This window comes from Chiloscyllium plagiosum, unplaced genomic scaffold (assembly GCF_037043375.1).
Source record: "Chiloscyllium plagiosum isolate Xiang-an unplaced genomic scaffold, Cpla_swu_hap1 HiC_scaffold_47, whole genome shotgun sequence".
Taxonomy (NCBI): Eukaryota; Metazoa; Chordata; class Chondrichthyes; order Orectolobiformes; family Hemiscylliidae; genus Chiloscyllium; species Chiloscyllium plagiosum.
Window position 1 is genome coordinate 18942823 of NW_028270185.1, and position 26180 is coordinate 18969002.

General features: G+C 42.6%; 1 protein-coding gene across 4 annotated transcripts in view; it reads right to left on the reverse strand.

The window, feature by feature from the left end:
• LOC122542881 (metastasis-associated protein MTA1-like) overlaps positions 1–26180 on the reverse strand; it is a 118509-nt gene that overhangs the window by 70444 nt on the left and 21885 nt on the right. For all 4 annotated transcript variants that reach the window (XM_087984041.1, XM_087984043.1, XM_087984040.1 and 1 more), the window contains exon 2: positions 8413–8480. In XM_087984041.1, the coding sequence (XP_087840167.1) occupies positions 8413–8480 (68 nt within the window). The remainder of the gene's footprint in view (positions 1–8412; positions 8481–26180) is intronic.

A 26180-nucleotide genomic window follows, 5' to 3' on the forward strand; every position in this document is an offset into this window, starting at 1 on the left:
TTCAACACTGGCTCCATGGTCACTATTAGGCCACCTTTTATTCCAGCACTTGATTGAATTCAAATTTCACGATCTGCCATGATGAAATTCCAGCCAGTCTCCAAGACCATTAACCTGGATTTCTGGATTGTTAGCCCATCGACATTACCACTACACCACCTCCTCATCACTGCTACATGCAATTCTCGTCACCATAACATGAGATATGGAGACACTGGAGAAAATGGAGAGAAAATGTACAAGATTACAAAAACATGTGAGAATATGTATCTGGAAAGAATTGACAGGGCTGATATTTTCTCTTGGAAAAGAAAATGTGGCCGAAAAGTCACCTCAGTCGATGTCTTCATAAGTGAGAAGTTTTGTTAGAGTGAATAGAGAGAGAATGTTTCCACTTTATGGAGTAGATGATAACTCGAGGCCATCAACAGAAGTTAGAGGGCATGAGATCCCATGGGAAATTCAGAAATAACCTTTCAATTGAAAGAGTGGTGAGAATATCAAACTTACTGAAACAAATTGCCTGGCCTTCAGGACAGCACCATACAACCCTGTCACGGCAGACACTGCAGGACGTGTCAGAGTGTCGACACAGATATCACCATTATATGTGGGGCACCACCGACCATCTATGCGGCCAATGTTGTCTATCTCATACGCTGCAGGCAAAGATGCCCTGAGGCAGGTCACACTGGTGACACAGAGCAAAAGCTATAGCAACGGATGAATGGACACTGCATAACTACCACCAGCCAGGAGTGTTCCCTACCAGTTGGGGAACACTTCACCGGTCCGGGACATTCAACCTTAGACCTTCAGGTGACCATGCTCCAGGGCAGACTCCGGGACAGGCAACAATGCAAAGTGGCCCAGCAGAGGCTGATAGCCAAGTTTGGTACCCATGAGGATGGCCTCAACCGGGACCTTGGGTTCATGTCACAGTACACGTGAGCCCACTACACTATACACACACTCTCTCTCTCTCTCTCTCTCACACACGCACTCCTACAGACCCTCTCTCATATGCTCTCACCACCCACCCCCCACCCCCCCCCCCCCCCCGACACTCACACACAAACTTATACCCCATTATACGCTCACAGACAAACACAGACACTCTGCCCCCACTGTGCGCACACAAGTTTGTGGGGTGAATTTGTACTTGCAGAATTACATTTTATTTTGCTCAAAAACTGCATAAATCCATGTAAAATTCTGTAACTCCCGCTTTAGAGATAGAATCAGTCTGACCTAATATTGGGACACACAGACTTACTTCACACCTTCAATGAAATATCTGAGCTGAGATGGCACCTATTGTTAAAAGCTATCTTGAGAATGTAACTTTAAAATGTTCTGGGATTTACATATCAAGGAACTGAAACTAACATGATCATTCTAAAAGATGAAATATCTCAGATAAATGTGTTTAATATTACATTCCATGACGCTGCATTCCTGTTGCTATAAAGTTTGTATCATTTGATTCTGTTCCACAACCACCTGATGAAGGAGTAGTGCTTCGAAAGCTAGTGATTCCAAATTAGCCTGTTGTGTGATTTTTAACTTTGTCCACCCCAGTCCAACACAGGCACCTCCAAGTCATCACCGAAACATGGGAGTGACTCAAATGAATAGCACTAAACGCATTTCAGAGATGCTAGGCAAGAATGAGGGAGAATGGAACAGATGGTTATTTGACTTGGGGAGCCACCAGTCTAAAACTAAAACATTAAAAACCACAACACCAGGTTATAGTCCAACAGGTTTAATTGGAAGCACTAGCTTTCGGAGCGCCACTCCTTCATCAGGTGGTTGTGGAGGACACAATTGTCAGGCACAGAATTAATAGCAAAAGTTTACAATGCGATGTAACTGAAATTATAGATTGAAAAATACCTTAATTATTTGTTAAGACGCTCATCTGTTAGAATGACTATTTACATCACACTGTAAACTTTTACTATAAAGTGTGTCTTACAACTGTGCACTCCACAACCACCTAATGAAGGAGCAGCTCTCCAAAAGTTAGGGCTTCCAATTAAACCTATTGCACCACAACCTGGTGTTATGATTTGTAACTTTGACCACCCCAATCCAACACCGGCTCCTCCAAATCAGTCTAAAACTAGGTCCCCCTTGAGAGTTCAGCTATCACTTCTCTGCTTTCCTTGCACTGACCTCAGCATCCCTCAACGGATAGCCTTGCTGAGGTGTCTTATCCTCATCCTCACCACTTAGGCCATAAGCAATGGATGCTGACATTCTTTCTTCTTTCAAAGGCCTGATCTGGTTTATTTGGGTAGTCTGATATCAGAGCTGAAAATGTGTTGCTGGAAAAGCGCAGCAGGTCAGGCAGCATCCAGGGAACAGGAGAATCAACGTTTCGGGCATAAGCCCTTCTTCAGGAATCTTCCTGATTCCTGAAGAAGGGCTTATGCCCGAAACGTCGATGCTCCTGTTCCCTGGATGCTGCCTGACCTGCTGCGCTTTTCCAGCAACACATTTTCAGCTCTGATCTCCAGCATCTGCAGTCCTCACTTTCTCCTCCTAGTCTGATATCAGACTTTCCTATCAGGCACCACTTCCCTAACCCTAGTTGTTCACATATTCTCTATTCAGAATAATTTAATTTCCTCAATCATACACCTTCTTAGTGTCTCATTAAATAATTACTAACCATTTACTCTCATACGCAATGGCTACTTTTTAAAACATAGCAATGTGAAAATTTCTATTGCGATGAGGAAAGATAAATTCATTAGTCTACCTTCCTCGTAGTCACATGTTACAAAGATAATGGTGTTAACTTATCACAGTTATCAACTCCATCAATTAAATCAACAACAGATTGAGATATACTATGAGGAAAGCCCCAGTGATAGTGCGCTCTGGGAACTGTAAATGCAAAGCCATTTTCCCCCTCAAGCCTGCAATACATCTCAAACAATTCATATGTACATCCCAAAAGATTACATTCTGAAAGTAATGACTGCAACTAAATAAGCATTGACTGTTTCCACCACTCTCCCAAAGAAACTGGTTCCATGTATTGACCAATCTCAGTACTATATTAGGCAAATGTGAAGATTGCAGATGGTGGAGATTAGAGTCGAGAGTATGGCGCTATAAAAGCACAGCAGGTCAGGCAGCATCGTGATGAAGGGCTTTTGCTCGAAACGTCGATTCTCCTGCTCCTCGGATGCTGCCTGACCCGCTGTGCTTTTCCAGCACCATACTCTCAATCTCTGATTAGATTCCCTACAGTGTGGAAACAGGCCCTTTGGCCCAACAAGTCCACACTGACCCTCTGAAGGGCACCCTACCCAGACCCATTTCCCTCTGACGAATGCACCTAACACTATGGGCAATTTAGCATGGCCAATTCATCTAACCTGCACATCTTTGGATTGTGGGAGGAAACCAGAGCACCCGAAGGAAACCCACGCAGACATGGGGAGCATGTATTAGTTAACAGTATTGGTTAACCAGTACAGGTTCACTAAACTACTGTTTCTGTATACCGGTTGAGCATTTTCCTGCCAGGTGCAGGTCGGATATTCAGGGACCACTGTACTCGACAAGGTAAATCAACTTATCATAATCCACACTGTCCAGGCCCTTCAGAATTCGAAAAACAGAAAAAGTTTCTCCCTTCTCCCTTCTGGGAAGACTATGTCCAATTAACCCACACTGCACAGGTCACATGGCTTCCCTCAGTGCCACACGTTTCAATGGCTCTGACAAGATTACTGAGTGACTTAATGGTTAATCTCTCAGAGATAGCAACTTTGGAAGACATATCAAAAATATATCTTCCAAATGAGAGGGTTAAAAAGGTCCACCTAAAGGATGTCAAGTTAACGAGAAAGAATCAACCATTATATAAAGGCAGAACACAGAGCCAATACTATGCAGGGGCACATTCATTTAACTGTTTAATGTACGGTGCAATGCCAGCTCCAGGCTTGATTTTGCAATGGGCCTTTTGCTAATCAGACGTCACTGTCAGAACAAAGGCTAGTTACATAAGAACAAGAGCAATGTTCCCAACTTTTGAAAAAAACTGGCAGCCACAATCACAACTAATGACAAACTCAACAATTACTCCAGGGAATACTGCAAAACACTGCTGGGGTCTGGGTCTGCAATTCTCCACAACCAACTCCGGATTTCAATTTTGCCACAATGGATAGTTGCCAACTGGAGGCCAGGCACTTCCTTCAATTTTCAGGCTAACTCGTTTTTAGCATTTTAACTGAATCCACATGTAAACACTGCAAGGAACCCGAAAGGTGGTTTGATACAGAAAGTGGCATTGATGCAGAGAGATGTAATGCAAGAAAACAGCTTTTCATCCAAGTGTACATAAACACCAATCACAAAAGGCCACATTATGCACTGCCTTCTGCATAAGACCCACAAAAAGTCATACTCTGAATGGAAGAGCAACATAGTTCAGCTCCTTTACACAGATATCATGACTAATTGGCAATGCAGCCAGTGTAACAAGCCCATCTACACAGTAACTGATGCATCCAAACAATGAAACAACTATAAATGCAAATGAAGCACAAAAACCAAAAGGGTGAATTATGTATTACACAGAATGAGCTTTACAGACACAGCTATTTGAACTCTTTCTTCCCCCGCCAAAAAACAATCTTTCCAAGAACAGGATTTTATCTTTTTTTTTTGACCGCCAGGGGGTCGTGAAGGGAAGGGGAGAGATAATGTATATTATTGCAACATCCTTCAAAACAATCTATGCAAACCACATTTCTGAAGCAGCAACAACATCCTCGAAAGACAAAGGGGTCATTCAGTGACAATGCAGGTTGCTGCTCGACAATGTGCCACGTGTGGTAGAGACACACAATTCCTCAGCCAGCAGCACAGGATTCCATCTGCTGCAGCCGTTAACCAGGGGATTAGAGTGCACTTTAATCAGCTCTGAAAACCTATCGGGAAAATTCAGTGTGTTTTAACACAGCAGGGAAAATCCCAAAAGCCAAAACAAAATGGGATTACTAATAAAGGCTGTTGTGGGGTCCCAGATGCAATCTGAAGACAGGACATGGGAGCAGTGGCCTATTCAGACTTCTGGGCTTCCTGCACTGTTTAGTAATATCAGGCTGGTCTGACTGCGGTAGCCTCAACACCGCCTCACCTCTCCCCACTCCTAGCTGGGCCCCCTACCCCTCACACCTCACCCTCCCATTCTTTACCTAGGTTTAAGTCTCCTCCACAAGAAAGGGCATTCCCTGGTGCGCATTCCAAGTTTCTGCAAAATTTCACACTTGAATAAGATCACCTCTCAGTCTTCCAAACTCCAATGGGTAAAGGCCCAAACCGTCCAGCCTTTGTTCATGCCAGACTTCGTCCCAGGAATGAGTTGTGAGAATTTCTCTGAACCACTACTACTAATGCAATAATCTTTTTAAAAAGATAAGAATGCAAATACTACAGACAGCAACTGACGATCTGGTCTCCTGTAGGCACTGTACAGTTGTACAATTGTTTCAGGCAGTCAGATTCACCATAAATGACCAAGAAATAGAAGCAATAATAAATTGGAATATTACTAGGGGTGTCATTTGCACAGAAAGGTTCTCAAAGAATTTGAAGTCCTGAATCTTTTACATAAAAAAAGACTAAATCGAGGCTAAAATGTCAATAGTCATAGCAATTGGTTTACGGTTAGAATCTCATCAGCTGCCCTCCCAAGGATGCAAACTCCTGGTCGGGTTCTGACCATGGGTACTGTGACACCTCACCTAAACAGTCAGGCTTGACAAATGAATGTGCATAGCTGGTACCCACAGGATATGTCACCTTGTAGGTAGTAAAGCCAAACTGAAGCTTTCCCAACTCATGGACAGACAGGCTAGACAGGAACCACCAAATGCCAATTAGGAACAAGCACAGAAGTCCTGACAAGAGAGAAAATCGACAACCACTGCCTGACTGATTACAGTTCAGTAAATCGGGAATCAAAATCCATCACATTCTGCTGACAGTTAGTGACTCCGTGTTATGGTCACCTGATGGCAAATGCATTATTGAAGCAGCAAAGGAGTCACACAATCACTGTGCTCGTCAACACCCAAGTAACACACAGTCCACCACCACAGTACCTGCTGGAACACCACACTCAATCCACAAATTTAAGAGATATCGTAACTACACTGAACTGTTCATCATGCTTTCTCAGGCTAATAGAAGGCTCTAACAGAAAAAGACAATGGACAAGCAATTGGAAAAGCAAAGTTTAAGAGGAGCAATGATGTGGAGGTGCCCATGTTGGACTGGGGTGGACAAAGTTAAAAATCACAACCCCAGGTTATAGTCCAACAGGTTTATTTGGAAGTACAAGCTTTTAGAGCACTGCTCCTTCGTCAGATATCTGGTGGAGCAGGATCATAGGACATACAATTTATAGCAAACGATCATAAGCTCATACAACTGATGTGATGTATTGAACAAACCTAGATTGCTGTTAAATCTTTCAAACTGGGTTGCAGGTTTCGACTCATTAATATATAAATTCCAGAACTTCTTTCAAGTCACATTCCCGAGATAACTTAAGGTTTTATAACAAAAGGTGACATCTCGGCTCAGACAATGCATTAAAGGTGTGAGGTTAGAGTCTGCCTGTATTCCAATCTTGAGTCAGACTGGTTCTATTTCCAAAGTAGGAATTTATAAAATGTCGCATGGATTGACTGCCTAAAGATTTCATGCTTTTTGAACAAAATAGCATGCATCTGCAAATGCAAATTCACCCCATAGACTTATGTGCGTGCGCAAGAGAGAGAGAAAGCATGCAAGAGAGCGATCGCGCAAGACAGCGTGAGCGAACGAGATAGAGTGAGAGAGACGAGAGAGCGCGCGTGCGCACGCGGGCATGCTTGATAGCATTTGTGCACCTGTGTGATGGAGTATATGCTTGTGAGAGGGTGTGCGCATGGGTGAGAGTGTAGGGGGTGGGTGTGCGCGCGTGCCTGCGTGCCTGAGAGTGTGTGCGCATATGAGAGAGGGTCTGTGAGAGAGTGAGTATTTAAGTTTGTGTGTTTGGGTGCTTGTGATGACCCAAAGGCATGGTACTTTGGTGAAACAAAGCAGGTGCTATGACAACTGATGAATGGAAACCACGCAACAATCGCCAGCCAGCGATGTTCCCTCCCAGTCAGGGAACACTTCAGCGGTCAGGGACAACGGCCTCAGATCTTCGGGTGACCATCCTCCAAGGCGTACTACCGGATACGCAACAACACAGAGTTGCCAAGCAGAGACTGATAGCAAAGTTTGGCACCCATGAGGGTGTCCTCAACTGGGACCTTGGGTTCATGTCACACCTCGGGTGACCCCAATACACTATACACATACAGACACCCCCACCGTCTCATAGACATATACTCCATCACACACACTATCAAGCACACGTGCGCACACACTCTCCCTGCCACACACACAAGTCCATGGAATGACATGCATTTGCAGAATTGTAATTGCAGATGCATTCTATTTTGTTCAAAAAGCACGCAATCTGTCGGTAGTCAATCCGTAACACTTTATAAATTCCTACTTTGGAAATAGAACCAGTCTGACTCAAGATTGGAATACAGACTCTGACCTCACATCTTTAATGCATTGTCTGAGCCAAGATGTCATCTTTTGTTATAAAACCTTAAGTTATCTCGGGAATGTGACTTGAAAAAAGTTCTGGGATTTACATATTAATGAATCGAAACCTGCAACCCAGTTTAAAAGGTGAAAGACTTAACAGCAAGCTAGGCTCGTTCAATATATCGCATCAGTTGTATGACACTACAATCTTCTGCAATAAATCATGTGCCCTATGATCCTGCTCCACCAGATATCTGACGAAGGAGCAGTGCTCTAAAAGCTTGTACTTCCAAATAAACCTGTTGGACTATTTATGGGTGGCACGGTGGCACAGTGGTTAGCACTGCTGCCTCACAGCGCCAGAGACCCAGGTTCAATTCCCGCCTCAGGCGACTGTGCAAACTCCACACAGTCATTCTCCCCGTGTTGGCGTGGGTTTCCTCCCACAGTCCAAAGATGTGCAGGTCAGGTGAATTGGCCATGCTAAATTGCCTGTAGTGTTAGGTGAAGGGGTAAATTTAGGGGTATGGGTGGGTTGCGCTTCGGCGAGTCGGTGTGGACGTGTTGGGCCGAAGGGCCTGTTTCCACACTAAGTAATCTGATCTAATCATTACCTGGTGTTGTGTGATTTCTAACTAAGAGGAGCAACTGAAACCAGTTCAGCAAGGTATTATCCTGAAGCATTCCCCACTTGCTGAATTACTTATTGCAAGCACACGGTCACTAGTTTCTCAGGTATTGGGCACCCTTCCATTTAAATAGTGGATTTTTACATTTGCGTACCTTATTTAGTTCCTCGATTCTTCGAATTAGAAAAGGGTTGCTTGATGAATTCTCAAAGTAGACATAATCTGGAATTAAGACAATAAGACTTTATTACCAAGTGTACAAACTCGTACATCTCCTTTTAATGGACTATTACAAGAATCACCCACAATTGAGCTGGTGTCATCATGCAATTTGTGATGAGCTCATCACAACTCAGACCAAATAATGTTACTTGCATCACAGCAAGATGCTTTTGGTAGGACAGCATTTAAACCAACATGTGGCAATTACACATATTGTACAGTGGTCTGAGAAGATCATCACTGCAGATTGCTCCATCATCACAGGCCGGCACGGCCAAAGGTATTTCATCCTAGTATGACAGCGCTCAAAATACTCTTTCCAGATTGAGCATCCAATAATGATAAAATGTATAAACATAAAAGTGATTTCACAGCTCAAGTTGATTCAGATTTTACACAGATATGATTACATCACTCTCAGTCCACAATTATTTCATTCAAATCATAACCAGCAGAATACAAAGAGATATTTTGTATTCATTCGTGGGAGGTGGATGCCACGGGTTGGGCCAGCACGTAGTGCCCATCCCTTGTTGCCCTTTATAAGATGGTGGTATTCATCCTTTCACGCACCAGGGACTAATGTGCTTGGAAAACTATTGAAGAGTGAGAGAATGCAAGACAGGGTTTTATAGATACACTAAGCCAAAAGGCATCAGTTGCCAAGACTGAGAACAGGAAAATCTCCTTCAGAGCAAGCAAGTAGAGAAGCAAAGAAAATCATTCAAAATCAACTGCATGACGTGTGCAAATGTGCCTGAGATGGATGGCAGAGGACAGACTGATTGCCCTCCTCCATTCTGGTTTCTGGGTGAACACTTGGCTTTTCTGAATTTAACCACATTAACAAGTTAATAATGCCATGAGCAAGCAAAGAAACCTGTGGCCCTATCCACTGATTCAACTGCTGTGCATCACTAGAATCTATTCCTAATAGGACACAGCCCAGCTTCATACATTGGTGATACTCACATCATACTTGTTCCAAGTGAGATGACAGTATCTGGCTTCTACCAGCTACAAGGACAAGGTTAGCAGATATGGGGGGACACAATCTGAAAATTCTCCTCATTGCCACACACCATCCAGAACGTATCACCGTTCTTTCACTGTTAAAGTCAAAGCCTAGAACACGCTTCCCAACACCACTGTGGGCATCCTGACACCGTGTGGATTGCAGCTGTTCAAAACAGCAGCTCACCACTTTCTCGAGGGCAATTCAGGATGGCCAATAAATGCTGGCCTCTGCAGTAAAAACCACATCCCATGAAACAACGGAAAGAAAATGGAAAATAGCAAATCTTCATTATGCACGGGGGATAGGAAACAGACTTCCTGTAGATAACAAAAACGCAGATACTGCTCCCATGTAACTCTATGTACCCCAACAGACCACATGATCAGACCAGGTGAGTCAACTACAGTGTAAGAAAGAATGGGGTTTGGAGCCAACATCCTGAATACATGGAGCCATGGCTAGCAAATCCATGGCCAAAAAGTGACTAAGAACTGATCATTTTAAACATTACTCGTGCTCAGACTAAACATCTTAGCAATGCTGGAGGTGGAGTAGCTAAGGAGAGTCATAGAATTGTTGAGTTATAAGGGTCTACAGCACACAAACAAGCCCTTTGGACTGACTTGCTCATGCCACCCAGTTTTCACAATTAATCTCGTCCCATTTGCCTACGTTTAGTCCATATCCCTCCATACCTATCCCATCCATGTATTTGTCCAAACGTTTCTTAAAAATTGCACTCCCCTCCACAACTTCCTCTGGCAGCCTGTTCTGTGTGGAAAAAAAAAAGATTGTCCCTCTGGACCCTTTTGTATCCCTCCCCCTCACCTTAAACCTATGCCCTCTAGTTTTATTTACCATCGCTCTGGATCCTCTGGTATGCTCTCTGGAGAAGGCCAACTCAGGAGTTGCCATGCCTCTGGGTGGCAGAAGAGTCAACTGCTCAACTAAAACTGGACCAGATCATCCGTAACGCCACAAAAGAATTCCTCCACCTTCCACCTCAGACCGCTGATGGAGTCCTGTATATCAGCAACGGGAACGGCTGTCTAGGCACCCCAAAACTGGAGGTGCAAATTCCATCCGTGATTGTTCGCAAACGCAAGGCACTCGAGATGTCCAGTTATGTTATAATTCGGGCCTCCTTTCAATATAAAGGAGAATGCAATACAGACACCGTTGCAGGACTGCGTGAACGCAAAGTTCTTAAAGAAATTGAAGATTTCCTACTGAGCAGCCAAAACGGCGGCAAAGAGGAAATGGACCCGATGACCCACATCCAGGCCATCATGCCAGCACTTCAGTAGGCAGACGCTGGGCAACAGAAGGTGTGAGACGGCACTCGAGACCAATCTCAGGATGCTGTCCATTTGTCAAAAATGCTCAGATAAAATGCCATAAGATTGCTGACCAGCTGCAAAAATGTCAGTAAGTATGGCTGGACATCATAAGTGCAGCCCAGATTTGCAAAAGACGGCTCACTGTAGAAACCCAATCTTATATTCAAGAAAGATCAAAAGATTGTGGTAGTAGATGTCGCAGTGGAGTATGAGAATGACAGTAAAGCACTGGAAATGGCATGGCGTGAGAAAAGTAAAAAATGTAAACACCTTTTTGCCGAGATAAAGGAATTGATGAGGGGCTCGGAATCCAAGCACTTCAGCTTAGTGATGGGCGCACGAGGCAAATGGCTAGGCATGAATAAGATTCCATACCTTCACCCAAAAGACATCAAAACTCACATTAATATCAACACTCGAATTGTTACAACTCTTCAGTGATAAGTGAGCAAACTACTGTTAGCCAGCTCTGGCCGGAGACAAAGATCGCCCAACCCCCACCGAAAAAAAAATAATAAAATTTAAAAAAAAACAGGGGCGCTGATCCACCCACACCATGATCAGTCTGACTACAGACTGATGGAGGACCAACAATACCCGAGCCTCATATAACATCAGTACCACTCCAGCCCTTGGCCTGTGGTGATGCTAGAGAGTCCAAAACATCAACAAGCGACGTAAAGTATCAAAAAAGGCACTCGTGAGTGTTTCAAAGTAGCTCGCGTTTGGTCAGGATTGAAGAGAAGACAATTTGGCAACCCCACTCAGGGACTCAAGTGTGGCATGATCTAGGAACTTACAACAGACACCTTCAGCATATCTTGGATTCAATCACTACTCTGAAATCCTTGGAACAAAATACTAACTTACTTCAGTAACACAGCGTGCTGATCCTTGCCCCTGCGATTTTACACAGGGGCAAACCTTTATCGTTCAGCAAGAGTAAAGAACCTTTTTCAAGAACCACAGGAACTGTGAAGGGGATTAGCAAAAAATGATTCAGGCAAACTGTTTACTGTGCTGCGGAGTCCATAGAATTCGGGGTGGATAATTAAAAATAGAAGGAAAATCATGGGAAACTTTTCCAGTCAAGTTTTACAGACACCAGTGCTGAACTGAGGTGTACAAAGTTAAAAATCACAACACCAGGTTACAGTCCAACAGGTGTATTTGGAAGCACTAGCTTTTGGAGCGCTGCTCCTTCATCAAGTGGTTGTGGAGAATAAGATTGTAAGAGACAGAATTTATAGCAAACGTTTACAGTGTGATGCAACTGAAATTATATATTGAAAAACACCTGGATTGTTTGTCCAGGTCTTTTTCAATATATAATTTCAGTTGCATCACACTGTAAACTTGTACTATAAATTCTGTGTCTTACAATCTTATTTTCCAGTCAAAAGCAAATACAGTAAAAGATGTTCGGGGAAGTCTATAAACTGAGCTTAGGTGGACATGGTACTGAAGAGAATAGTTATCAAAGTTTCTGGTAGTATTTATACAACCGTGGAAACCTGGAAGAGGCAGAGGAAATAAGTGGTCATTTAACAAAGCCTGCAGTTTCTCTTTGATCTCTTGCATTCACCTCCTTTGTCAAAGGAGCTGCATTGGTCAGGTTTACTACTCAATAGTAATCTGCTTCCTGAAGCAGGGCGACAAACAGGATTCAGGAGGCCATTGAAGGACTGCAGATCATGTTTACCCCTTGGGCTCAATGCACAGGAGAACATCTGACATGAAATACAAATGTACATTGTAAATACAGTCAACAAAAATATGGAAACATCATCTTATTGCTCCCTTTCTTGTTATACACCAACCTATTCACATATAGAACTAGATTTTTGTTCCTTTAGCATAAAATCCATAACAGCGCAGGGAGTCCTTACACCCAAATGACTACAATGGCTCAAGGCAGCAGTTTACCACCACCTCCTGTAGGGCAATTAGGGATGGGCAATACTTTGCTAAGCTAGGGTCACCCACATCCATTCAGAGGAACCTTGCATTTTGTATCAAAAGGAACAATCTCGAGTGAACTTTGGCAACTTTGACATGTTTTATAATTCAATTTTACAAATTTATGGATAAAGTACATACTCAGGATGAAGCAGTATCCTCCTCACCTTGGCTGAAACTGCCAAACTTAACCCCTACACGCCTTCCTTCCCCTGAATAAGTGCCAATGAAGCAGAAATAGGATCACAGTCCTCACCTTGGAACTTTTGCACTTGTCACCAGGCTGCCCAGAGAGTTATTTTTAAAACATGCAAGCTCAAGAAAGCTAGCTGCTGCAGTGCAATTCACATAAATCCTTTCACAACAATGCAAAAGAAACAGCTACAAACAGGAGACCGAAGGCATTCCAAGGGTCTGCCTGTGCAGAGTGCACATTCACATTTGTACAGTCTCCTGCCACTTGTACTCAGAATGCTTCCTTAGCCGACCTCCAACTGCAAAACATTAAGCAAGTTACAGCAAACCAACAGCTCCTGATAGCACTTTAGGCCATTTCACCAAGGAACAGATTAACTTCCTGCCAAACCATCAGCAGCATGGCAAGGGACGACGACAGGATAATCAAGGCACTTGGCTCTAACACAAAAACAAGAGGATTTGAGCAATCAGAAAGGACTGTTCGAATCCAAAGCCATGCCCTAACAATCTTGGTTTTAATGCCTCCCCTTCCCCACAACTCACATTCAATACCTTCCTCTTCACAACATTCTCACTGCATCCCACTTCTTCCTAAAACCCACCCTTCTTTCAATTCCAGTAAGGGGTTCCTTTCAACCCCATGCACACTTCAGTATTTCTCATGGGTCTCCTCATCCATGACCATCAAATTCAAGTGAAGTGGTTTCATCAGACTGCTCCCTCACCCCCAAACCTGTCACAATTTAGCTCCATCAACAGTCAATTCCTGGCTAAGTCGTAAAAGCTTCAAAGCCTTCCTCCTTGTTGAAATTCTCAAAGTGGTTACTTGCCCAGTTGACATTTCATCCACCAGTACAAAAAGTGCAAGCATCAGCCAGTAAGTAAGACCACGACTTTTATGGGTTACTATGGAAATTGGGAGAGGGGTGTGCAGCGGGACCTGGGTGCACCAGTTGCTGAAGGTAACCATTCAGGTGCAGCAGGTGGTAAAGGCGGCAAATGCCATGTTGGCTTTCGTTACAAGAGGTATCAAGTACAGGAGCAGGGATGTGTTGTTGCAGTTATACACTATATTGCATACCTGCAATATAGTGTGCAGTTTCAGTATTCTTTTCTGAGGAAAGGATGGTAATGCTCTCGAGGGAGTACAGCAAAGGTTTGCCAGACTGATTCTAGGGATGGTGGGACTGCTCTATTAGGAGAGATTGACTAGATCAGGATTGTTTTCACAATGTGGAGTTCAGACGAATGAGGGAGGGGATCTCATAGAAATTTAATATTCTAACAGACTAGATGCAGGGAGGATGTTCCTGATGGTGAGTGCGTCCAGAACCATAGTCTGAGGATTCAGGGTGGATCATTTAGGATGGAGATGAGAAGACATTTTTTCACCCATAGAATGGTGATCCTGTGGAATTCATTACCATGGGAAGTAGTTGATGCCAAAACATTGAATGTACTGAAGCGGTGGCTAGATAAAGCACTTCGGGCAAATGGGATCAAAGGTTACGGGGAGAAAGCAGGATTAGGCTACTGAGTTGGACAATCAGCCATGATGGTGATGAATGGCAGAGCAGGCTTGAAGGGCCTCCTCCTACCTTCTATGTTTCTTTGTAATAGACAGCTGAACATACAGCCCAGCAAGGCTCATTCGTCATGATCACAAAGACAGTCACCTCTTGGGACAGGTGAATACCAAGTGGTCGAAACAATGGTTTATGAAGGGGCCTAGAAAGCCAGTTATAAATGCATTGATAAAAGTTTTATAGTCTAAAAGATTCATCATATATTGGGTTTAATTGCTTCCAAATAGTATGCTCAATGGTTGAAAGTTTGACTGCCATGAACCACCACAGCATAGTCCACAATCAGGATAAGGGTAACAAGCTCAGCTGCTTAATGTTATTGAATATGCACAAGAATTTGACAGCTCAAAAACTTCCATTTTGCTGAGTTCAACTTTATCACACACTATGGAAGGATTTGAACCCAGAACCCAGCTGGTAAAATACTGCACCACCAATACTTACTGAAGCAGAGAAGGTTAGTAGGAGAGTTAACAGAACTTTTTCCTCAATAGAAAAAGGATATCGACAGACCAATCAGGGACAACTGCCTCTAATTAGGGAATCAGGAATGATGAGTCATCACCTTAGAACAGCTGCTGACACCAAGAAAAACGTGACGCAAAACACCTTTGCTCAGATATACTAAAGTGCAGGCTACTGGGTGAGGTAGTGACCACTGCATCTTACGCAAGAGATTGGAATCAGCACATGGAACAGCAGGGTTAAAATCAGAAGGTACCACAGTCAGAGGAACTTTAAATTTGCAATTGCAAACAAGGTGTCACAGGTAGAATGGCGTAATTGAATCCCCATAACATTTGCTGTAAACATTTGGTCCTTAACCTGGAGGCTCTAAGTGCAACAGTATCTTCAAGGAGACAAACTTTATTCATTCATTCACAGGATGTGGCCATTGCTGACTCATCCACCCCTAACTCCCACTGACTGAGTAGCTTGAACAATACCACAAAGTCACATATTGGCGAGACCAAATAATGAAGGCAGAATTTCCTCCCTGTAGGGTATTAATTAACCAATTTTTTTTTAAAACAATACAGTAGTTACAAGGTCCCCATTACTGAGACTAGCTTTTTATTTTAGCTTTAATTGAAGTTAAATTCTTCATTGATGGAATTTGAACTCATGTCTTTGATCATTGGTCCAGGCCCCTGGATTAAAAAAAATCTAACAATATGACATAATGTTACCATTCCATTAAGGCAAGTGTAGCAGAATTCAGCATTTATACTTAATATAGCCAAACATGCCAATATCATCTCTCCCATACATATCACTGATGCAAGAACATAATGAATTCTCAACCTCTTACTGCTTTATTTATCCATTCTTAGTTAGAGACAAAAAAACTGGAAACCAAAGTAGACAGGCAGGAGGCTTGAAGAGCACAGCAAGGCAAGCAGCATCAGGAGGTGGAGAGGTCCGACATTTCAGGTGTAAGACTTCTTCAGGAATGGGGGCGAGGATGGTAAGGGGGAGTCACACAAAAAGCCAGGGGTGGGGTGAGTGGAGAGACGGGCGGAGTGGTGGGGTGGTGATAGGTCTCCTGGTAGGTCGACAGGAGGAATGAATCCAGTTGGTAGCTGGAAGGAGGGGTCAGTTGGAGGGATGGAAGGAAGGAGGCAGGCTGGAAAGGGAATTTATTTATCCATTCGTTGGATATGGACATTGCTGGCTAACATCCATCACACAGCTAAGAGTTAATCATAAAAAACATTAGTGAACCAGATCAGTTTTTACACAGTCAAAAAGAAACCATGCAACCCATTATTATGTTTTTTTTATTTTAGATTATTTTAAATTCAAATTTTCCCATTTGCCATCATGGAATTTATGTTAGAAGATTAGCTGGGGATTCTGAATTAATCAGAGAATCCCTATAATGCGGATGTAGGCTATTCAGCTCATCGAGCCCACAACAACCTTCTGAAGAGCATTCCACCCAGACCCAACTCACTATCCTATTCCTTTGCCACGACTAATGCATCCAGCCTACACGTCCCTGGACACTATGGACAACTAAACCAGTCCCATCTGTGGATTGTTGGAGGAATCACAGACAGACAGTCACCCAAGGGTGAAATCGAATCTGGGTTCCTGGCGCTGTGAGGCAATAGTGCTAACCACTGAGTCACTATTGGTAACATTACCACAAGGACATCACCTCCACCTAACCTATGACCAGCAGCTTAACTGCAAATACATCTGACAAAGGTAGTACCAAAATAAACAAACTGAATGACACCCCATAGTGCATTGAAAATGAAGTATTTTTGAAAAACCTTTCACTTTTGTAATGTAGCAAATGCACTGGAGAGTGAAACATAGCAATAAGAGTGTCGTCCCATTTCCCATCAGTTGAAGTAAACACTCAAGACACAGTATGGCTCTACCTTCATCTTTATTCCGAGCCCTGGAGAAAGAATGATCACCCATGTACACAAGTTCTCAGTCTTCCCTTGAACAGCAGATTCTTAAGGAATTATGTAGTCTTTTACAGGGAGCAGCATTCAAATAAGGCAACATTTATATTGATTGGGTGACCTTTGCATCAACAGTAAAGATTAAGGCATCTGGCATTACACAATAGATGTTCCTCACCTCGTTAACCGGTATTATACAATGGATGTTCTTCACCTCGTTAAATGACCACTTTTGCCTCTAGCACTTCATTGTTTACTACAAGTTCTTATCTGGTCAAAGTCATGCAAGCTAAGCCTTGGTCATCAACCCTAAACTTAACTCTTTCCCTGCCTGCTCATACCTTATACACTTTCTCAAGACCAAACAATAATAATTAACAGGTAACCTAACAGAAAGACTGAGGAACAGATAATGGCCAGGAGACGAGCAGAACAACCCTGTTTTGCTTTACTGTGCCATGGGTTCTTTCACATTTACCAAATGGGGTGGCCAAGGCATTGATTTAATGTCTCATCTGAAGGACAGTACCGCAGTTCTGAAATTGATTTTGCTTAGGTGTTTATTCTTTGTAGGAGGACTTGAGGGGAGAACAGAATCAAGGTTGACAACTAGTGACAATAACAAATAGGGATTCTAAGGAGAAACAGAGCAACATGGAGGGAGCAGTTCAGAACATATGATGGGCAATACTGTTGGTGCACTGTCGTTGAGTGGCCCCACAGCCCTAGTGATGACATAGGAGGCGTCCACCAGACTCCTGCACCCTTGTTCATTGTGCCAGGCCTTTTTGCTTCCCACCTCAAATTTAATGAAACTGCTTCGACTATTCACTTGTCTTGTTCATGGCTTCTTTGTCTCATTCAACTATTGCATAACTTCACAATCTCATGTTCACACCAAATCATATCACAGCTCATTCTTAACCCATTTGCCTTGCAAAGTCCATCTGACATATCTCCCCCACCACCATCTAAATCCTCCCGCTTGCAAAATCTCTCTGATCAAATAAAGAATTATGTCTCGAAAATGACCTTCTCACCAGATACTACGCTCAGCCTGTTCAGGATGTGCAGCATCTTCAACACCATGACATGCCAGTATCACAGCAGGCAGTTGCCTATATCTTTTCAAGTCAAACCATGCTCTTTCCCATGAGGCCTTTTTTTAATCTTCAGTATATAAATCGGGGAGTTGCGTAAATATAGGAGGACCCCATGAGAAGTCCCCCAAAAGGTGTAAGTGGACCTCCAACATCAGACAGAGAGCTTCCAAAGCTCAGTGCATCAACACTGCCTGGGAAGAAATGAAGGCCATTCAGTTCAGGCAGCAGAAACAACTATTTTCATTTACCAAGAAACAGAGACTTGATACAAACAGAAGTGCAATAAGATGATCTTGCAGAAGGCAAAGTCTGTTAATATCCTGGCAGGCAATGTTTTAGTCACGGCATTAAAACAATGAAACTCACATGCGCACGCTAACTACAGATTTAAGTGCAACTTGAAATGCAAAGACTGTAAAATTAGGTGAAGACAGACAAGACTGAGGAGGGAAAAGGCAGATTATGCAAGAGAGCTAGCTAGAAATATAAAAGAGTTGCTGTAGATATTCATAAAAGAAAAAAGTTAAAGTGAGCATTAATCCTACTGAAAGTGAATCTGTGGAATTAACAGAAAGTAAGCATATGACAGAGTAATTGAACGAATATTTCACATTGGCCTTCACAGTACAGTATACAAGTATCATTCTAGAAAAAAAAATCAGAAATGGAAGGATGAGAGGAATTCAAGAAAATTATGATAAGATAAATGGTATTTAGTAAATTATTATCGAGCTGTGGGCTGACGAGTCTTAGGTCTTGATGGACTTCATTGCAGAATGTTAAAAGTGCCTATCAAGAGAATTTATACTTTGGCTTCCGTTTTACAGAACTCTGCAGATTTGGGGAAAGTTCCTTTTGATTGGAAATTAATGAATCAGTTTTTCAAAAATTGAGACAGAAAACAGGAAACTACAGGCCTAACATCTGTCATAGTGAAGATGTAGACTTTGAAGCTATTAAAGAGATCATGACAGAGAAAAGTTTAAGTTAATCAGGCAGAAACAACATGGTTTTGTTAAAGGAAAATCATGCCTCACGAGTTTATTGGAGTTCTTTGACAAGTTAACACTTGTTCTGCATAAAGAGGAACTGGCAGATGTATGTAATTAGATTTCCAAAAAACATTTAATTAGGTACCAAATTAAAGTTTTGCAGAAAATTGTGGCATGGGGGGGGAACGTATTGAGACCTTAAGACATGGAGGCAGAAATTAAGCCATTCAGCCCAGCGAATCTGCTCCACCATTCAATCATGGCTGATAGGTTTCTCAACCCCATTCTCCTGCTTTCTCCCTGTAACCCTTGACAATCAAGAACCTATCTATCTCAATCTTTGTGTTGCAATTAATTCCATAGATTCACCACTGTGGCTGAAGTTTCTCCTGATCTCAGTTCTAAAAGATCTTCCCTTTTCTTTAAGGCTGTGCCCTTGGGACATAGACTCTCCTACCAATGGAGGCATCTTCCCAATACCCACTCTATCCAAGCCAATCAGTATTCCTCAAGTTTCAATTAGGTCCGCCCACATCCTTCTAACCTCCATCGAGTATAGACCCAGAAACCTCAAACATTCCTCATATGTTAAGCTTTTCATTCCTGGGACCATTCTCATGAACCTCCTCTGAACACGCTTCAAGGCCAGCAAATCCTTCTTGAGACATGGGGCCCAAAATTGCACACAATACTCCAAACGTGGTCTGACCAGAGACTTATAGATCCTCAGAAGAACATCCCTGCTTTTGTATTCAAGTCCTCTCAAAATAGATGCCAACATTGCATCTGCCTTCCTAACCACTGACTCAACCTGCAAGTTTACCTTGAGAGAATGCTGGACTAGAAATCCAAAGGCTCTTTGCACTTCAGATTTCTGAATTTTCTCCCCATTTCAAAAATAGTCTATGCCCCCATTCTTCCTACCAAAGTACATGACCTCACTTTGCAATGTTGTACTCCACCTGCCACTTCTTTGCCCACTCTCCTAACCTGCCCAAATCCTTCTGCAGCCTTCCCCACCTCCTCAATGTACCTGTCCCTCTACCTATCTTTGGATCATCTACAAACTTCGTCAGAATGCCCTCAGTTCCTTCATCTAGATCGTTAATGTATAAAGTAAAAGGTTGTGGACCCAACAGAGCCTTGTGGAACAATACTTGTCACTGGTTGCCATCCCGAGGAAGACCCTTTTATCCCCACTCTCTGCTTTCTGCCAGACAACCAAGCTTCTCATATACCCATCCAGATGCCTTTTAAATGTTGCAATTGTACTAGTCTTCACCACTTCCTCTGGCAGTTCATTCCACATATGCATCGCCCTCTGCGTGAAAAAGTTGCCCCTTAGGTCTCTTTTATATCTTTCCCCTCTCACCCTAAACCTATGCCCTATAGTTCTGGACTCCTCCACCCCAGGGAAAAGACTTTGTCCATTCACCCTATCCATGCTCATGATTTTATAAACCTCTATAATGTCACCCCTCAGCCTCCGACGCTCCAGGGAAAACAGTCCAAGTCTGCTCAGCCTCTCCCTATAGCTCAAATCCTCCAACCCTGGCAACATCCTTGTAAATCTTTTCTGAACCCTTTCAAGTTTCACAACATTCTTCTGATAGAATGGAGAGTAGAATTGCAATCAATATTCCAACAGTGGCCTAACCAATGTCCTGTACAGCTGCAACATGACCTCCCGACTCCTGTACTCAATACTCTGACCAATAAAGGAAAGCGTACCAAACTCCTTCTTCACTATCCTATCTACCTGCGACTCCACTTTCAAGGAGCTATGAACCTACTCTCCAAGGTCTCTTTGTTCAGCAACACTCCCTAGGACCTTACCATTAAGCGTATAAGTCCTGCTAAGATTTGCTTTCCCAAAATGCAGCACCCCGCATTTATCGAAATTAAACTCCAATTGCCACTTCTCAGCCCATTGACCCATCTGATCCAGATACCATTGCAATCCGAGGTAACCTTCTTTGCTGTCCACTACTCCTCCAATTTTGGTGTCATCTACATACTTACTAACTATACATCACTTCACCCTAGCTTGTAATTACTGTTTGGAGGCCTTCTACATAACTCAAACTACAGACTTTTAACCATTGCAGTTCCTCAACTCTACCCACACAGATTGTACATCATCTGACCCTACTTTGTTTCTTACTACTGACTGAATTTCATTTCTTGCCAGTAAAGCAATCCTACCCCACTCTGCCCAACTGCCTATCTTTTCGATAGGATATGTATCCTTGCATATGCAGCTCCCAGAGCTGACCATCTTGCAGCCACTCTGATGCCCACCATGTCATATCTGCCAATTTCGATCTATGCCACAAGCTCATTTACCTTATTCTTTATACTGCATGCATTCAGATAGAACACCTTCAGTCTTGGCATGGATATAATATTGGCGAGCTAACAGGAAGCAAAGTAGAAGGTGGTCATTTTCTGTTGGCAATAAAAGTACTAGTGGTAAGTACTAGGGCCTTCACATTTTACAATGTATATAAAATGACATACGTGAAGGGAGTAATGTATGGTTGCTAAATTTGCCAATGACACAAAGATAGGCAGGAAAGAAAGCTGTGAAGAGGACATGAGATGGCTTCAAAGGCGTATAGATAGGTTAATGACATGAATAAAGGTCTGGCAAATCAAACACAATCTGCGTAAATGTGGAAGATCCATGATGACAAAGGCGTATGGTGAGAAATAAGATGGACGAGACGCAGAGGTGTCGGTATATGCGAGCAATTCAAAAAGTAAATGTACCATTGCTTAAATTTGTTATTAGTTAAGAAACACTGATGATTTAGCAGCAGAGGATAAAGGAGAAGAGTAACAAGAGTGATGTGTCAGTGGGTGAAAACATGTTCAGTGGTATACAAAAGCACCTCTGGACACAAGAGATCATTGCTTATTCAAAAATCTTCTCAAAGGGTTGTAAGCAATTGGAATTTTCCTTCAAAAGTTAGAAACAGAGTATTTGACCATTTTTAAGTAAAGACAGATGAACTTTTGATAAGGAAGGGGAGGGGGGGGTGAAAGGTTGTGTGTCAGTGGGAATATGGAGTCAGATCAACCATTAATTTACTGAATGACAACTTGGGTTTGAGGCGCTGAGCGGCCTACTTCTGCTGCAAATTCAAATGTTGGGAATGGGGAAGTGCAGCCATGAATTACCACTAGCGCATTGAAAGCCAGTGTGTTTTAGAGAGCAAAACTAGTCTCAGGAGAAAGGTTCAATATATTAGCTTACAGGTGGGGACGAAAAGAAGAATGTCAGCTGCCATTGCTACTGCTGCTGGACAATGCATGCAAGGGAATATTCAACAGGGGCAAAACTGGACTAAGCTATAATATCAATCAAATTTCCTGCTTTCAATTTCACTTAGCTCACATAAAGAGCAGGTTTTTGGTAAAATAGCAGAGGACAGGCAATTCAGATGGGCTGCAGCACAACAGAAGAAAATCTTTTCCACTGTCCTGTGGGGGAGGAGGAAACCTTCCTTCCAATTTTGGACTTGTTGGTCCTGAAGTGCCTAAACCGACCAACGCTGGATCAGCACAGCCTGCCACAGGTAGAGACAACACTGGGCATTTGCTGAAGTGGGGAGTGGAGCAACTTTTTGTTTTAAAGCACAGAAAATGGTTGTTATATAGAATGAACTAGAACGTGGTGGAAGCAGGTACAGTTATAACATTTAAAAGACATTTTAATAAGTTCCAAAAGGTTTGGAGGGATATGGGCCAAGTTCAGGTGAGTCAAGCGAGTTTAGTTTGGGAACATGTTGTATGACTCTATGGCATGATCAGATTTTCACAATCCCTGAATTGGTGGTGCTTGGCTTTCACTTGAGCCTGACAGAGAAATGGAATTCTGGTTACCTTGGGCTAGGTTTCCTCTAACGTTGCCAGACCTCCAAGATCGGTCTGTAGCAGCAACTTCCGGGTTCTACAAGTCATTGCATCCACATGCTGGTCAGCATGCACAGACACTCAGTGGCTGCACAGCAGTACAGCAGAAAAAGGAAACATTTTTTCTTTATGATACTTCTGAAGCAAACTGTTCAGGGAGATTATTACACACCTCAGCAGGAGAGTTTGAATCCAGGTTGCCTGGCTCAGAGGTTGGGACACTCCCATGCACCACAGAGCCCCTGAGTATTGATTTTGGGTTCAAGATTCCCATAAATCTATGCGGATATCGCTTTTCTTTTTTAAAAACGGGAGGTGATTGTTGGAGGCCCATGATCAGGATGATAGAGAGTATGCTCCTGAGAAGCAAATGAGAGATCTATTGAACTAGATTACCTTGGAATCAAGAGCTGTTAGTCCCAGACCAGAAGTGTTGGGATAAAACCCTGAAAAGGTTACTGAAAGTGGAGTGCAGTGAAGCTCAGGTGCATGGCAGCTCCAGGAAGAAGCTACTGCAGTTCCAATCTCCAAGCTGAAATCAGAAGTGACTTGAACCTGAGTTAGGTACAGGGACTCTGGTGAGAGTATTATACAAATGGTATTTAGCTAACAAAAAACAGCATTTTTGTTTCTTCCTGATTTATAAAGTAGTAATATTTTGGGATTAAATGGTTTAAAATATTTGACCTTGTATTTTAAGTAATTTGGACTATTTAATTTTATCTTTGCTGTTTTTAATAACTTCCACTTTACTGTTAAAGCAAAACCTGCAGCATTGGGTGCTTACGTTTCAGCAATAGACCACTTCATTAAAACCAAAACAAATGAAATATGGTCTATCCATACAGGTTCCAGACTAGAATCTGACTTGTCTGGCAATAACATCAGCTGGCATCAGAGATTGCATATATGACAACAATTCAAAAAGTAATTCATTGGCTAGGAAAGATTGTGGACATCCTGAAGGATGAGAAAAACAAGATACAAATGTCAATCTTGAACTGTCAGAACTTCAAGATTGGATTTCAGAAATACCACTTTATATCGCATCTTCAGTGTAGGGACATCTGACCATTATGGGACAGACAAAAGATAATGTGTTGGCTTGAGTGGCAGTGCATCTCAGTACAAATAACATCCACTGCCATGTCCATGAACGTATCCATGCCAGTTCAATACCGTAATTGCCACAAGTTACTGAAGAATATTATCCAGGATGTAATGACAGTGCACAACTTCTTGGAGCACAATAAAACATGCACTTATCAAACATCAGAAATCCCTCGTCAACTTGAATGAACAAACATGGCATAACTTTTAAGCCTATTACATTGCCAAGCAACACCAATTAAAAATCGCGTCCAACAAACAAGAGAAATTACAATCCACTCTCACGTAGGCTCACCACATAACTAAATTCTCTGGTTGTTTTCAGTTTCAATTACATTACAAATTATTTGATTGGGAAATGTATGCAAATTGCAATCAAGTCCAATATCGTCTCAAGAAGTCATTCCATTTACCCATCAGATCCCCCAAACCCTCCTTATTCCATTCTAAGAAACTCTGATAACATACTCCACAAAACCTAGTGAAGAAATTACTCCCATTTCCCTTAATACTCTGAAACTGCATATTTTTAAAATTCCTCCTCTCCCCCCTGTATAAAAGCCCTATACCAAAGCGAACAATTTAAATTGGATTAGGCTTAATGGACCCAATGGCCCTGACAACCCGAACTGGATTGAATTTGCCTGCTGCAAAGATGAAAAGCATTATGTAGGGACACAGTGTGATTGCTGCAGATTGTGTGTCACTATTTCAGAACCCAAACCTTCTCAATATATTGTCACAGCTCACTATCACGTTGTTGCTGCAACAAACGTATTACCACAAGTTGTCACAAGACTCTGACTGAAGTCAACTCTATCCAGCGAGCAGTATTGTTTAAAAGGACCTGTTCCCATTCCCAAAGTCAGCAGTATATGCTGAAGACTAGCACCTCTCACCACAAATTCTAACAAATTGCCATGAACATCTGGACTTGATACTGGCCAATCTCCGCCTGTCAACACATACCTACCTCCAGCTTAGATCCTATCAACCTGCCCAGGAACTACGAAATCTAACTTGAAGGCAAACTCAGCTCCCACACATTCCTAATTACAAAACATTACTTTCTTCCATTACCTTCTTTTTGCCATTATGTCAGTCTATTTCCACCCAGTCCTGTTTGACATCTACTCTTCCTCTCTTTAAAGAGAAACATCCTGCGTACGAGCAGCAATGTAAAAAGGCAACTTTTGTATTGTTCCAGATCAGAAAGGGTGAGCACTCAGCATTTGAAACTTACAACAGCTTCAGCAAACAGCTGTGCTAAAAATACAAAGAGCGACTGGATCAGTACTAGAAACTGACAAGAGCCATTGAACCAAACTTAGTGATTACTGCACTTCACATACTACCGACAATGAGAGATCGGATGGTGAAAGAATCACACTATCCTTGAAGTGACAAATACATTCCAGAAAACTAGCACACAATACCATCGCTTTGGCACTTGCTCCAGCAACTGCCCAAAGCTGGGAGTATTTGATGCAGTTCTCAGTTGTTCTGCAATCTATCACTCCATCAGTGAATTAGTTCAGTGTGTTTCTGCAAATCCGAGTTGAGATTGCTGCGTTATGCAGGTAATCACACAAATCTAATGCAGACACTTGGCAGCTTCTTGGAATGTTGGATACACTTTCCCCAATATCTCCAAATCCTCACTCAGCCTCCAGAAAAAAAAGCAAACATTGGTCTCTGTTTGAGCCCATTGTGTTGCTAAGCTAAACACCAACAAACAAGAGAAATTACAATTTACTCCAGTGAGTGGTCCTTCAAGCCTATGACATACTTCTCACAAAAGACTGCACTTAATCAACGGCAATTCGGCTCATTGTTCTTCCTTATGATCACTGAGCCGATCAGAGGCCAGTGCCTTATTGTCAAGCTCCCAACCTACAGCCTCCGGTTCAGCAGCCCAGTTAATACTTGCAACCTATTTATAGGAGCTTTAATGCAAGTCAATCAACCTCCGCAAGCCTCTTTGTTCATGCAAGTAAGTCCAAATGCATCTTGGGTTTAAACTGGGTTAAACTTATAGCACCACCAGTGATTA